We start from the raw sequence: 14,485 nt of genomic DNA, 5'->3' as shown, positions 1-14,485 counted from the left end.
TTTTGGTGGTTATTTTTAGATAAGAGTCTCATGGATTTTCCTTCCCTGGGCTGGACTACATTCCTCACATCTCAGCCTCCTGAGTGGCTAGGGTTATGGGTGTGAGGCACTGGCACCTGGCTTTCTACTTTAATGTTTAAAGAAATCTCCATGTGTTTTCACTATGGCTGTATGAATTTACACATTCCCATCAACAACAAATAAAGATTCCCTTTCCAGATTGGATGTGTACTTCTGGGGTAGAGTATTTGTCTAACAAATGAGCCTGTGGATTCTGTCCTGAGAACAAAAATATTTCCCTTGACTCCATGAATTCACCAGGAGTTTTAGCTTTTGCCTTTTTCATATCTGCTATTCTAACCAGTGTGAAGTGGTATCTCTTGGAGAGTTTGATTTGTATTTTCCCACTGTTCATATGTTGGCCATTTGTAATTATTATTATTATTAGCATACATTGCTTTGACAGAGGTGGGGGATTTCATTGTGACAATTCCAGCCACATTTACAATATATACTTATATTGCAATCAACATCACCCCCTCTTATCACTTTGCATTCCTGGAACAATTCTAGGATCTATCATTCTGTTTTCATATATATATATATTCAACTTTGAACATATCCATCCTCTTTTATTGTCCTCCTTGTTAAGCCCACACCTCTCCCATTAGCCCCCTAACAGCCTTCTTTTCCCATGTACCTCAAGCTTCCTACTGATAACAGCTTTTACTGAGGTATTTTTGTTTATTTGTTTGTTTTTATTTTGTGCTTGTCCTGACATATGAACTCAGGGCCTGGGCGCTATCCCTGAGCTTTTATCCTGGTGGTCGACTCTACCACTTGAGCCACAGCTCCACTTCTGGCTTAAAAAAATATTTTTTTGGTTAATTAATTGGAGATGAGAGTCTCATAGACTTTTCTCCAGGCTGGCTTTGAACAATGAACCTTAGATCTCAGCCTACTGAACAGCTAGAATTACATATGTGAGCTACCTATTCTCTCTGACAGTGTGTGTGTGTGTGTGTGTGTGTGTGTATGTGTGTGTGTGTGTGTGAATGTGCACACATACATGCACGTATGCAGGTATGCCAGTACTCAGCCTCTTACTCTTGTTTCTTTTTTCTCAAGGCTGGCATATCATTCTCTCTCTCTCTCTCTCTCTCTCTCTCTCTCTCTCTCTCTATATATATATATATATATATATATATAAATGGAAATAAGTGTCTCAAAAACTTTCTGCCCAAGGCTGGTTTTAAACTTCGATCCTCAATCTCAGCCCCCTGAGTAGCTAGGATTATAAGTATGAGCCACTATCCCTTGGGATGCAGTTGTCATTTTCATTTAAATTTTAATTTTAGTTCAGATTGAATTATCTTGGACCCTCCTTTGGATCATGCAGAATGTCTACCCTCTGTAGAGTATTGAGATCCTCCTTTCAGTCCCTGAGAGTATTTGAAAAGCAGCCTTCTCCTGGCTCCCCAGAGGAAGGTGAAAGGACTGAGGCTTCTTGTTGATCTTTTTGCTCTAATCTGGTGTCTACTATCTAATTCTTCAATTACTAGAGAAGTGAAGCTTTTCTTGCATTCCCAGGAGGCCTACTTAAACATCAGCTTGAATTCTGGATACACAATGGGTAATTTTCAGCCTAAGTGTGCCTCAGGTAGATAAAAAGCCATTGGAGTTGTCTTCTTTCCTTCTGAGCTGTAACCACATCAAGTTCTCAGTAAAGGTTATGTTCAAAACCCACCTTCTCCTCCTCTCCCGACCTGGGCAGTAAAGGTGAAGGAAAAGGTAGCCAGAATTTACAGACTAGTTCTTTCCTGTAGCAATATTTCCAGCTTTGGGTGAATTATGAGATCTGAATGCATCTGAAACGTAAGAGTGGGAAGGAACTCCAACAAGTGTCTGAACGTTTTGTATGATGCCTAATACTTTATATGACAGCTCCAAGAAACCTGATAGTCTCTTTTGGAACATGTACAAAGAGGCAGCCATTTTTTGTCTCTTTATACTGCCATCCTCCTTATCATCTACTGTGTATTGATCATTAATTCACTCACTATGTAAAGTTCTTTATATTAGATCAAAATGTTTACTTATTGATATTTAAAAGGAATGCCTTTGTACTTTTATGACTTCATATGTGTGTGTGTGTATATATATATATTTATGTATGTATATATTCCTTTCTCTGTTTACATATAAATATTAAAGTGTGGAGAGTTTGATTCAACATGTAATTTATTAATATTAATATTAATTTTAGACCTGTACTTCAATCTCGGTCTTCTGATTCCACATGCAATTGGTCCCATCTCCATCTGATCCCCAAGCTTTTCTGCCAATGAACAAAGTTCCTCAGGTTTAGTATCCTTAGCACACGTTCTTAGTTACTTAGTACCAAGCATCACAGAGGCTCAAGGGCTGAATTCCAAAGGGTTTAAAAGTCTTTATAAAAGATAATGCCCTGTTTTTACACCTCTTGTACATAGATAAAGCCCCATCTATGTTTGTAAGTTTCAAAGGTGGTGAGATATGACACAAAATAAGTGCTGATAGTCACCCTGTTCCCACTTTGCTGGTAACATATTAGCACCACAGCATAGAATGCTCATCTGATACCACCTAGGAAGCAAGCTGATAACTAGCAGCCCCTTGTCTGGTTTCACTCTGGGGTGACTAATGCTGTTTTTGGAATGAAAGACATAAGCAGTAGGGGCTGGGGATTTAGCCCAGCAGAAGAGCACCTGCCTAGCAATTGCAAGGCCCCAAGTTCAGTCCTCAGCTCTGGAAGAAAAAAATAAAAGAAATAAGCAATTGATTTGACTTTTTCTGTATATGTGGTGCTGAGGAGTTGAACCCAGGGCTTCATGTATACAAAGCAAGCTCTCTACCACTAGGCCACATTCCCAGCCCAAGCAATTGATTTGATTTTATGGTAATGACCTGGTTAAGAGAGCACATACTTTCTGGCTAGATTGGTTGAATTCCCTCATCCATACCTCTAACGTACTTTACACACAAGACTGGTTACTTCATATTTCTGTGTTGTAGTGCCTTAATCTTTGGGATCTGGAGCTTCCATGTGTTCCATAGTGGGATCATGAGACATAATTGTGTTCCTTCACATACAACACTTAGAATTATGTGAGCCATGTGGCAGCTCAATGATTCCTTCCTTCCTTCTTCCCTCTTCCCTCCCTCACACCTTTCTTTCTCTCTCTCTTTCTTCCTTCCTTCCTTTCTCTGTTCCTTCCTTCCTTCCTCCTTCCCTCCCCTCCCTCCCTCCCTCCCTCTCTCCCTCCCTCTCTCTCTCTTTCTCTCTTTCTTCTCTCTCTCTCTCTTTCTTTCTTTCTTTCTTTCTTTCTTTCTTTCTTTCTTTCTTTCTTTCTTTCTTTCTTTCTTTCTTTCTTTCTTTCTTTCTTTCCTTCCTTCCTTCCTTCTCTGTTGTGGGCCTTGAACTCAGGGTCTGAGTACTGTCCATTAGCTTTTTCACTCAAGGCTCTACCAGTTTGTGCCACACAGCCACTTTCGTTTTTTTTTTTCGGTTTTCTTATCAGAGATAAGAGTCTCATGGACATTCCTTCCTGGGCTGGCTTTGAACCTTGATCCTCAAATCTCAGCCTCCTGAGTAGCCAGAATTACAGGCATGAACCAACAATGGCCAGCGTCAAGCAAGGTTTCTTAATTGTGCCATAGATGTCTTAGTAGTTTGATAAAGCAGTTTTGCTTCCTTTGTAGGTTCTTTTTTTCTTCTTAATATGCTGGGGATTGAACCGAGGACCTCATTTATACTAGGAAAAGAACTCTACTACTGAGCTAAATATATAAGGCTCTAAAAGAAACCAATTATACTTAAATACAATGAGCAAACTATTTAAACATCTAAATTATGATGTAAAAATAGACTTAAATATATCTAGAGGCACAAACATGTCTTATGGTAGATATTTTGAAGTACTAGGGAGTTTAAATGACATATCCACAACAACTGAAATGTAATGTCTGAAGATCTAATTTAATTAGTGACAGAGTCGCTGATATGTTAATAGTATTCAGTGTGGATTTTTTTCCTTGTCCATACACATCACCAGTGGAAACAATTTCAGTTACAAGGTTAACTAAAGACACTTTTCTCCATCATGGATCCTTGAATTTTACCCATGGATTCTATAAAGGTCACTTGACTCTAGCTCAAGAGCCTGCATGTACTTTCCTGGTAGAATCATTTGAGGACTGATTGTTGGCACCATTTAAGGAAGCCATGGAGTGTCAGACCTTATATATCCTGCAAAGGTTATAAAGTGTTAGGGACAAAGAGGCTATAGCAAAAGGAAAAAGATTTCCCTTCTCTTTAAATACCACATATTTATGTGTATACCTTTTATCTTAATTTTTTTTGGCAGGAATACATACTTTTGATCTGAGATATATATGAAATGTATATGATTTTCTCTTCTACGTTTCTCAAACTTCTTAAATCTGATGTTAGGAATGCTTTCATATTTATTACAAGTAATACATATCAAACTAATGGTAGTTTATACAAGTAGTAGTTCATGGTTCATACATGGTCATTAAAAAAAGAACTCTAGGTGGTCCAGTCTAGAGTTCATTTGGAGCCAGAGAAGTGCAAAGTCCTACTTTGAGCTTGCAGTGTAAACCTCATAGTCTTATGCTTATTTAGGATTCAGTATAGATGCTATCATGTAGCTCGGTATGTTGTTCAAATGTTGAGGGAAAAAGGATGATGGTCCCGGCTAATGCTCTTCTTATGTCTGATCTTTCTTTTGGGAGCAGAAGTACCTTTCCTCCAAGTTTGAGTCATATATACCTAAATAAAATACACATAAATAAAAGAGAGGCAAGGAAAGCACATGGTTCCCTGACATGGGAAGAGTAAACGAAAAGGGATGTTGGCTTTAGTTTGATTTACCACCCTCAAATCTAGAATTCCACTAGGAACAAGGGAACTGATAGTTCTGCCTGGGAAAAGTCTAGCAGGATTTTACAGAAGGGATTTGGAAGTCTTGATGGGCTGCAAAGATTGAAACAGAAGGTCATGAGAAAAATTATTTGGTTAACTAAAATTCATACACAGCCTTAGGTAATTCTTTGATTTTAATCGCCTATAGTCTACATATCTAAAGTTGATACTGTACAACCAAATATTGATATTATCCTTTTGAACAAAGTATATAAATTAACTATGGATGGCAATCTGTGCACTCTGAAAAAACACACACTCTACATTAAGCTGTTCAAATATATTTGAATGTTACTTTGAGCAGATTGTATTTAATCATTTAGTTTATCTGTTTAATCATGTAGTTTATGTTGAAAATCATTTCTTCACTGAACTGATGTTTGGGGAAAGTTGTCCTTGCCTCTCTGAGTTGATTCCATCATCTTTAAGATGGGGGTTGAATGGTATCTATTCTTAGATTTGGTTGAAGTATTGGATAAATTCATTGAGGTATATTATTTAGAATGATGATCAACTAGCTGTTTTCACTATTGATTTCCTTTGACCCCCCATGATTATCATCAACAACATCTTCATCATTACTACTACTGTGACTGCTGTTACTACTACAGAGCATACTCTCTCTCTCTCATATATGTGTACATAGAGAGGGATATCAATATCTTGGTAGATATCTATCCATGTATACACATATATATTTGTCCTGAGACATGAAATTTATTGCATTTTTATTGTTTTATTCTCTAATATTCATGTAATACATTTTATAACATTTACATATTTACATTTTATCAATTTTTTATTGCTATACTTCAAGCAATATAATACTATTTGGGTATATGATTCCAAAGATGTACTAATTAATATCTATTTAGAAAACATGATGCTAATATTCAAAATGTATATAGTTGCTAAAACCTCTTGGTAGTTCTGCATTATTTAGGCCAAGCCTGTCTGTCTGCCTGCCTGCCTTCCTTCCTTCCTTCCTTCCTTTCTTCCTTCCTTCCTTCCTTCCTTCCTTCCTTCCTTCCTTCCTTCCATCTTTCCTCCCTTCCTTCTCTAAGAATTCAGTGGTCTTCTGCACATCCAGGATTTGGAAGTCAGTGGCTGTCAGAGATTTGAAGAGAGAGGGATAGATAGCCAATTAATATCTTGTCGATTAAATATATGGTATGTGGAAACTACTTGGGAAAATGTAAAACTCCCTGCCACACCATTGTTATTTTTATGGAACTAGAGAAAACAGAGAAGGTGAGAACATGAGAGAAGGGAAAGCCTATAGTATGTGGCCTTTCAAAGAGAGTTATCCACATGTGTTGGACCAGACAACCTTGTGGCTCTCTAGTGTGGAAAGGAAATGGAAGGTATCCATCAGAGCTCAGTATTCCCTTGTTGTTTCTACTGCTTTTCTTTTCATAAAATGAGTAATTTTGCTAAAGCCATTGATGTTTTCTAATCTTCCAAACTCAATAAATACTGTCACAGGCATTGGGATTTCTTTTTCTTTCTTTTTTTTTTTTTGCCAGTCCTGGACCTTGGACTCAGGGCCTGAGCACTGTTCCTGGCTTTTTATGCTCAAGGCTAGCACTCTACCACTTGAGCCACAGCACCACTTCTGGCTGTTTTCTATATATGTGGTGCTGGGGAATCGAACCCAGGCCTTCATGTATATGAGGCAAGCACTCTTGCCACTAGGCCATATTCCCAGCCCTGCATTGGGATTTCTGGTATTGCTAAATAACTATGTGTGGGTATCTGCTATGTGCCAGGCCCTGAACAATGCCATTTTCTTTTGGCCTTCAATGATGGTGTGAGAATCATCATTTTCATTATGTAGCTTTTGAGCAGAAAGACAAGGCTTCTGGGTGCATATCCAGGTTCTCCTCCCCCATCCGAGGGTGAGAAATATTACCGTGTGCTCTGAATGTGTGTGTGTGTGTGTGTGTGTGTGTGTGTGTGTGTGTGTGTATGTATGTGTATATATATATATATATATATATTTTTTTTTTTTTGTCTGTCCTGGGGGTTTGAACTCAGGGCTTGAGCACTATCCCTGAGCTCTTTTTGATCAAGGCTAGCACTCTACCACTTTCAGCTATAATGCCATTTCCATTATTCTGGTGGTTAATTGCATAGGATCTTGGATTCAAGTTTGATTTGTTGAGTCTTTCTCTACAATTCCCATCGACATCTAGAACTCAGGACACTCTACTTTAGTACCTATACTCGTTTTTCTACCTTTTCTTTCATCTACTATGCTGCTTTATGTTTTACTGCTGTATACTTATTTAAACTCTTCCTAAATTAAAGCAAGGAACATATAAACAAATAGTGTTTTGTTTTCTTAACAGAAATCGACTTCAAGCCTCCAGAGAAGTGGAATCCATAGACCTTCCAAACTGCCACCTGATTAAAGGAATTGGTATGAATAAGAAAATTAATTATATCATTTGACCACCAACTAGAACAGTTCACTAGTGCACTATTTTTGCCCGTAGTTGATGTTTTCCAGCAATTAAGTCTCATTAGAGCAACTGAAACCTCTTTGATCCATTGTCCCTCCCCCAACCTTTCTCTCTCTCTCCTCTCTCTCCTCTCTCTCTCTCTCTCTCTCTCTCTCTCTCTCTCTCTCTCTCTCTCTCTCTCGCTCTCTCTCTTTCTCTCTCTCTCTTCCTCTCTCTTGCTGTGCCTGGGGCTTAAACTTTGTGCTACAGCTCCATTTCCAGATTTTTTGGTTGCTAATGGGAAATCAGAGTCTCACAGACTTTTCAGCCAGGCTATCTTTGAACTGCAGTCCTCAGATCTCAGATCTCAGATCTCAGCCTCCTGAGTCACTAGGATTATAAGCATGTGCCACTGGCACCCAGCACAATCCCTCCTCTTTGAATTTATGCATCTTATATTTCTCCTTTCTAGACTCCCTGTCATTTAATACTTGCATACATTTGTTTATTGTTGGATTCATTGGTTTTCTTCTCAAGTGACTTCTCTGAGTTACATTTGTAAGGTCTGTTCTTTTTTGGGGATACCCTCTGACATCGGTATTATGTTCTCCTGGAGGTTAGCTAGTGGTGGGACTTCAGGAAGGTAAGCCAGGCATCTGCAGCTTAAGTCTATAATCCTGGCTACTGTGAACTAAGAATCACAGTTCAAAGCCAGCCTGGGCAACAAAGTCAGTGAGAATCTTATGTCCAATTAACACCCCCCCAAAGGAAGCTGGAAGAAGAGTTGTAGCTGAAGTGATAGAATACTGGCCTTGAGAAAAAAAAAATATCAGGGACAGCATCCAGGATCTGAGTTCTAGCCCTAGTATTCAAAAACAGAAAAAAAGAAAGAAGGAGGGAAGGAAGGAAGGAAGGAAGGAAGGAAGGAAGGAAGGAAGGAAGGAAGGAAGGAAGGAAGAGAAAAGGGAAGGAAAGGTCCATGCAGATAGGACCTTTTTACTTTGCTCATTACCCTGAAATCCACATCTGACATATCCCTAATGTACATTTGGCACTTTCCCACTACACTGAAGGTTTTGACTGCAGAGGAGAGAGTAACTAGTGGCATGTCTATGGTCCTTTGGCTCTTCAGGATTCACCATAGCAGTACCTGAGTTTCAGGAGGGCTCCCAAGAACAACCCTGGTTCTGCTGGGTTAGGGTGTTAGGGTGGTCCAGTTTCTCCCCTGCCAGTGGGTCTGTCCATCTTCTCTGCAATTTTTTTCAAGGGCAAATGTTATGTCTTGGTGTTTCCTTGTTGTTGTTTGTTTTGGTTTGGTTTTTACTTTTTATTACCCACCAAAGTCCTGGGAACATAACTGATTCAAGTAACTATTGTTCAGGTATCAAGGACCAATAAAAACAAGTCATTCTTAGTGATCATTCATAGTATAAGAAATGAAAAAGAGTTAAAGTCAAAACGCTTAGTTTCTTGTTTTGCTTCTGCCACATATTTGCAGTAAATGATCTTTGGCAAACTTTGGCCTTTATACTTTTCACTATAATGATCAGTTTGTGAATAGGCTGATGTCTTTAAGAGTCAAGAATCAGATCACTTATAAAAGTCAGAAAACCACAGTGTAGAAATAACTAGACTCATCCTGGGGCACTTCTGATGCTTATGGAACCAGATCTAGAAGTGAGAGGGACAGCACTAGTGTTTTGTTTTCACCTATTTAAGTCCAGATTATAGAGAAGCATTTCATTCCTCCTAATAGGTGACACTGTTAAGCAAAATATATGTATGTTCTTGTAGCTTTTCTGTCTACTTAGGAATACTTTCACACACATACATACATACACACACACACACACACACACACACACACACACACAAATCGGATCAAATTATACATAGTATAATAGAGCCAGCTCTTCTTTCATACTTTATTTACTGTGCTTTGGAAACTTACATTAAGCAAAATTTCTCTCTCTCTCTCTCTCTCTCTCTCTCTCTCTCTGTGTGTGTGTGTGTGTGTGTTTGTGTGTATGTGTGTGTATCTCTGTCTCTCTATCTCTCTCTCTGTCATGGGTCTTAAACTCCAGGCCTGGGCACTGGTCCTGAGCTTTTTTGCTCAAGGCTAGTGCTCTACCACTTTGAGCCACAGAAGCTACAGCGCCACTTCTGGTTTTCTCATGGTGAATTGGGTATAAGAGTCTCAGACTTTACTGCCTGGTTGGCTTTGAACTGTGATCCTCAGATCTCACACACCTGAGTAGCTAGAATTACAGGTGTGAGCCACCAGCACCTGCCCCCCCTTTAAATCTTTCCATTTTTTTAATTGTAAAGTTAATGTACATAGGAGTTACATAAGTCAGATAATGAGCACATTTCTTTTTGAACAGTGTCACCACTCCCTCAGTTTCTCCCAGTTTTCCCCTCCCAATCCCCCTCTCCCTGTAGATAATTTCCAACATAGTGTCTAGTGAGTATCACGCTGAATTAGTTCACCCTTTGTCCCACCACTTCTCTGCCTCCCCTTCCCTTCCCCAAATCAGATAAACTTAGATACAAGACAAAGGGTTTTCTTTCTCCTTTAGAACATTCTTTTTCTAGTCCTGGGGCTTAAATTCAGGACCTGAGAACAACCCCTGAGCTTTTGTGCTCAAGACTAGCTCTCCAACACTTTGAGCTATAGCTTTATTTTCAGCTTTTTGGAAGTTAATTGGAGATAAGAGCCTCACAGACTTTCCTGCCCTGACTGGCTTTGAAGCATTATCCTCAGATCTCAGTCTTCTGAGTAGCTAGAATTATAGGTGTGAGCAGTCAGGACCCAACCTCTGCACAGTCTTTTCCTATGCAAAGCTCATAGAAACATTATATATTCAAACTGTATAGAGAGATCTAAAATGGGAAATAAAAAATTCTCCACAAACTCTGTTCCCTCTCAGAAAGAACCCCAGAGATAAAATTTATATTGTACTGCTATTTTCAGTGCATATGCAGACAGATATATCCACACAAATATGTGCCTTTGCTTTCACAAATGGTACCTTTGAGCTGCAAACTTCTTTATTCCCTTCACTTCCAACCCAGATTGAGTAGCTCTACAACTGAGCACATATAGTCTTACTCAGGACTGTATGTAAATAGTCATGTTCCATGAGGATTTAACCAATTCTCTTCTTAATGCATATTTAGTTGCAGAGCTTTTTGTTTCTTTTGAGTCAGAAAATTATTTGTGACATTGCATATTTTAACCATTTTACATATACAGTGTAGTAGTGTTAAATATATTTTCATTGTTGTTCAACTACTACCTTTATCCATCTCTAGAACTCCTTTTCATCTTGCAAAGTTGCAGCTTTATACTTATTAACTATTAATTCCCGTTGTCCCCTCCCAGCTAAGAGCTACCACCATTCTCTTTGAGCTGAACTGCTCTAGAGAACCTCCTAAAGTAGAATCACACAGTGTTCAACTTTTTGTGGACTGACTTATTTCTTTGTTTCCTGAAAGTTTAGCTATGCCCTAGCATGTTTCAGAATTTCCTTCCTTTTTAAGGCTGAATACTAATCTGTATATATACATTAACACATTGTGTAAGACACTCTGAATTTTATTTGTCCTTGTGGGATACTAATTATTATCTGTTACATTCCTATGTCCTTCCTGTATTGCAGAACATTTCCAAGAGACATCTCATTTTAGTCATTTATTTTGCAGAAGATATCTGCAGACTATCTCAGAAATCATAAGAGGGCCAGACTATTTTCTTTGATTGAGATCCCTGATGCTTTTAAAATGAAGGAATATCCAATGTATGCTAGGCACATCCTCAGAGGTCAAGGGCTCCTAGTCTCTTGTGATCTGTTGTCAGACTGCCTAGACCTTCTCCAAATAAATTGCAATGTAAGTGAAGTGTGAACCTCTATGTAAATGCTGCCTCAAAAGAGTCTGGCCCTGGTTCCTACTGCACTGTTTCTAAACCAATGAAAGACATTATAGAGCTGCCTCAGTCCAAAAAATTATGTCACAAACATAAATATTTACATTATCCACATGAATGCTAATAACAGAAGAAGGAAAGGGCAATGCAATATACTCATGCTAATGCAGGATAATTGTACATTAATTTATAATGTACTATAAACATCATGGTCAGTGGTAATGGAATAAAAACTTAACATAATATTGCTAACTTCTCCCAGTCTTGTCAGTGAACATGAGGAACACTGGATGAAACCTTGTTTGATGACTATATTAAACATGTAGATCTTAGGTATTTTTACTTTCTTTTTGGTAGCATACAGTGGGAGGGAGGGTTCATTATGACATTTTTACACATGTACAAATGTATTCCAATCAACTGACACTCTTGATTTTCATTCTTTTTTTAATCTTTAGTTTTTAAATTATGTATATTTGTACTTGTTTATGGGGTTCAGTTTGATGACTATATATGGATATAGTTGTAATGACTAGAATAGGTAATTAGCATTTCCATCTCCTCAAAATTTCTGCTGGTTAGGAACCTTCAAACTTTCCCCCCCTCTATTTATCCTTAAGTATCTAGTTCATTGTTATAAACCATGGTAACTCAGTGCCATAGATTAATGCTATAGACAGTCAGAATTACTTCTCACTCGATTGTATTTTGGTCTCTATTATCTACACTTGCCATATCCATTCTCCTATCCTTCCTATCTTCTAGTGCTATGTTCTGCTCTCTACTTCCATGTCTTCAAGTCTTTTAGTTTCCACAGTGAGTAAGGACATGATAATTGTCTTTCTATTTCTGGTTAACCTCACTAAATACAGAATCTTCTGGTTCCATTCATGTTGCTGCCCATGAGAAGATTTCATGAGCCTTGAACTCACAATCCTCCTGCCATAGCCTCCTGAGTGCTAGAGTACAGACATTCAACATCACAACCAGCTCAGGATTTCATCCTTTCTAAGGAGTGAATGGTATTTCAATATGACTACAAATGTGTCTTACTAACGTAGAATGCCACATTAAATAAAAATATCCGTCCATCCACTCGGCATGCCAGTATCTCCTTTATATAGAAATTTCATTTATCTGGTAAAAGGGTTTAGTAGATCATATGTAGTTTTATTTTTACTTTTTTTTCCTGAACACTCTCCATATTATTATCCCTTAGGGCTGGACTAATTTACATACATACCAACAGTGTGAAAGAGTTTCTTTTTCTCTACTTCGTAGCCAGCATTTATTGTTTTTTATCCCTTTTAAGCATAGCCATTCTGACTGAGATGTCTCACTGTAGCGTTGACTTAAATTTCCCTGACTGGAAACTTTTTCATATCTTTTTGGCTACTTATATGTCTACTTCTGATACTGTAAACATAACATTTATCAAAACTGGTCATATTTCCATTTTAAAATTGTATTCTATTATTACACTAAGTTCTTTAAAGATCTTTCATAACAATGGCTATTAACATCTTGTCAGATGATATTTATGAAGATTTTCTTTCATTCTGCAGGCTTTTACTCTCTTCCTTTGATATAACCGTATTGTTGTGAAATTTTGCAACTCTATACAAATGTGTGATCATCTTTGTTTCTGTACTTGTATGCCTATGACTAAGTCTTTAACGGTGATATTATTCCACTGGGGTATATGTTTAAAGTTTGGATAATCATCATGAAATTGCAACAAAAATGTGCTCAATACAACTTCAAGTTGCCAGAGCAACCTTCCTACTTTAAAGTTTCTCTACAGATCCATGATTGCCCTCTCATTCCTTGCACATCTCTTTTCAACTCATACCTCCTCCACTTAGACTGACGAATGCTCCTTGGGCTTGCCCAAACAGCAGGAAGACACAAACTCAGTATGGAATGGCTGGTTGGCTAGATGGGTGTAGGACAATACAGTCAGTTCTGGAGCTAAGATGGTTTTGGAGTCCTGACTAATATGGCAACTTCATCCCATCTATTGGCCATCAAGAAGAACAAGCACCTCAGAAATGGTTTTCCAGGAGCCAGGATTGGCATCTGTGAGGGATGTTGGAAAAGAGTAGGAGGGTGGGTCATTGATCTCTTAAGTTACTTTTGTGACTCAGTTAATAATTGTCACATTATTGAACAGCTCTCACCCTGTGAAGCTCACCTTCTGCGAATTGATGTCTCAGAGTAGACAACAGGGCATCATCAGACACATTACAGGACAAACTGCCAAGTATATTTCTGTTACAGCTTGCTGGGACAGAGTGTGCCTTTGAGCAAAACAAGCCTAGCAGCATTTGTATTCTGCACAGGCGTCTGTCTGTGTTTGTGACCTTTATGTTGTGATGTGTGTAAGCTGCTGTCTGGAATTGGAAAGAAGGAGGAAATCTGTCACCTATGGCCCCTCTCATGGAAATGTTTACTGCCTCTGAGGCGCTTCAAAAGGCAACAGAGCAGAGAAGATGAGTGATTAGAAGCACATTTGAAGAACTTTTTTAGATTTAATTAGAATTGTGCGCTTTTTTTTCTTTTGCCCTGTGGTTCGTCCACACCTGATAAGCGTTTGTTGACTGCCATGATGCAGAATGTTCACTAGTAACTGTGGTTATGGACTTTTTTTCAATAACACTTGTTTATCTGGTGATTTTGATAACAAAGAGTAAGGGTGATGGACATACATTCCTACTTTGTCAAAGGTAAGTTGGTATGGTGAACATCAAGGGTAGAAAGGACCTTATTTTTACAAATAGTTACTGTTTTAGAAACAGTAGTAGCCATGCTATTGAGAATAATTCTGTTAAGAAGTGAGATGGGCGTTCTTCCTCCTTGTCCTCTGTATATATACATCTTGCATTAACTTTATACATTGGTCCTGAGGATGCTACAGAGTTTTGCAAGCACTCTACCAGTTGAGCTATGCCCCTTGCCCTTTTAATTTTAGTTTATTTTTCAGATAAGATATTATGGTTTAACCTGGGGACTGTCATCTTCCATCTTCTTGTTTTGTTGGTTGGTTGTTTTTTTGTGGGTTTTTTGTTTTTTGTTGTTGTTTTTTTGCCAATTGTGGGGCTTGAACTCAGGACCTGAGCACTGTGG

The 14,485-nt window shown here is 38.4% G+C and overlaps 1 protein-coding gene across 1 annotated transcript in view; it reads left to right on the top strand.

The window, feature by feature from the left end:
• The window catches only part of LOC125347022 (serum paraoxonase/arylesterase 2), a 32,669-nt gene that overhangs the window by 436 nt on the left and 17,748 nt on the right, over nt 1–14,485 (top strand). Inside the window, exon 2 of the mRNA XM_048340059.1 lies at nt 7,339–7,409. Coding sequence (XP_048196016.1) covers nt 7,339–7,409 — 71 coding nt within the window. The remainder of the gene's footprint in view (nt 1–7,338; nt 7,410–14,485) is intronic.

The sequence above is a fragment of the Perognathus longimembris genome, chromosome 2 (genome assembly GCF_023159225.1).
Source record: "Perognathus longimembris pacificus isolate PPM17 chromosome 2, ASM2315922v1, whole genome shotgun sequence".
Taxonomy (NCBI): domain Eukaryota; kingdom Metazoa; phylum Chordata; class Mammalia; order Rodentia; family Heteromyidae; genus Perognathus; species Perognathus longimembris.
The sequence above is the reverse complement of the archived record's forward strand: the minus strand, read 5'-3'. Positions and strand labels throughout refer to the sequence as shown.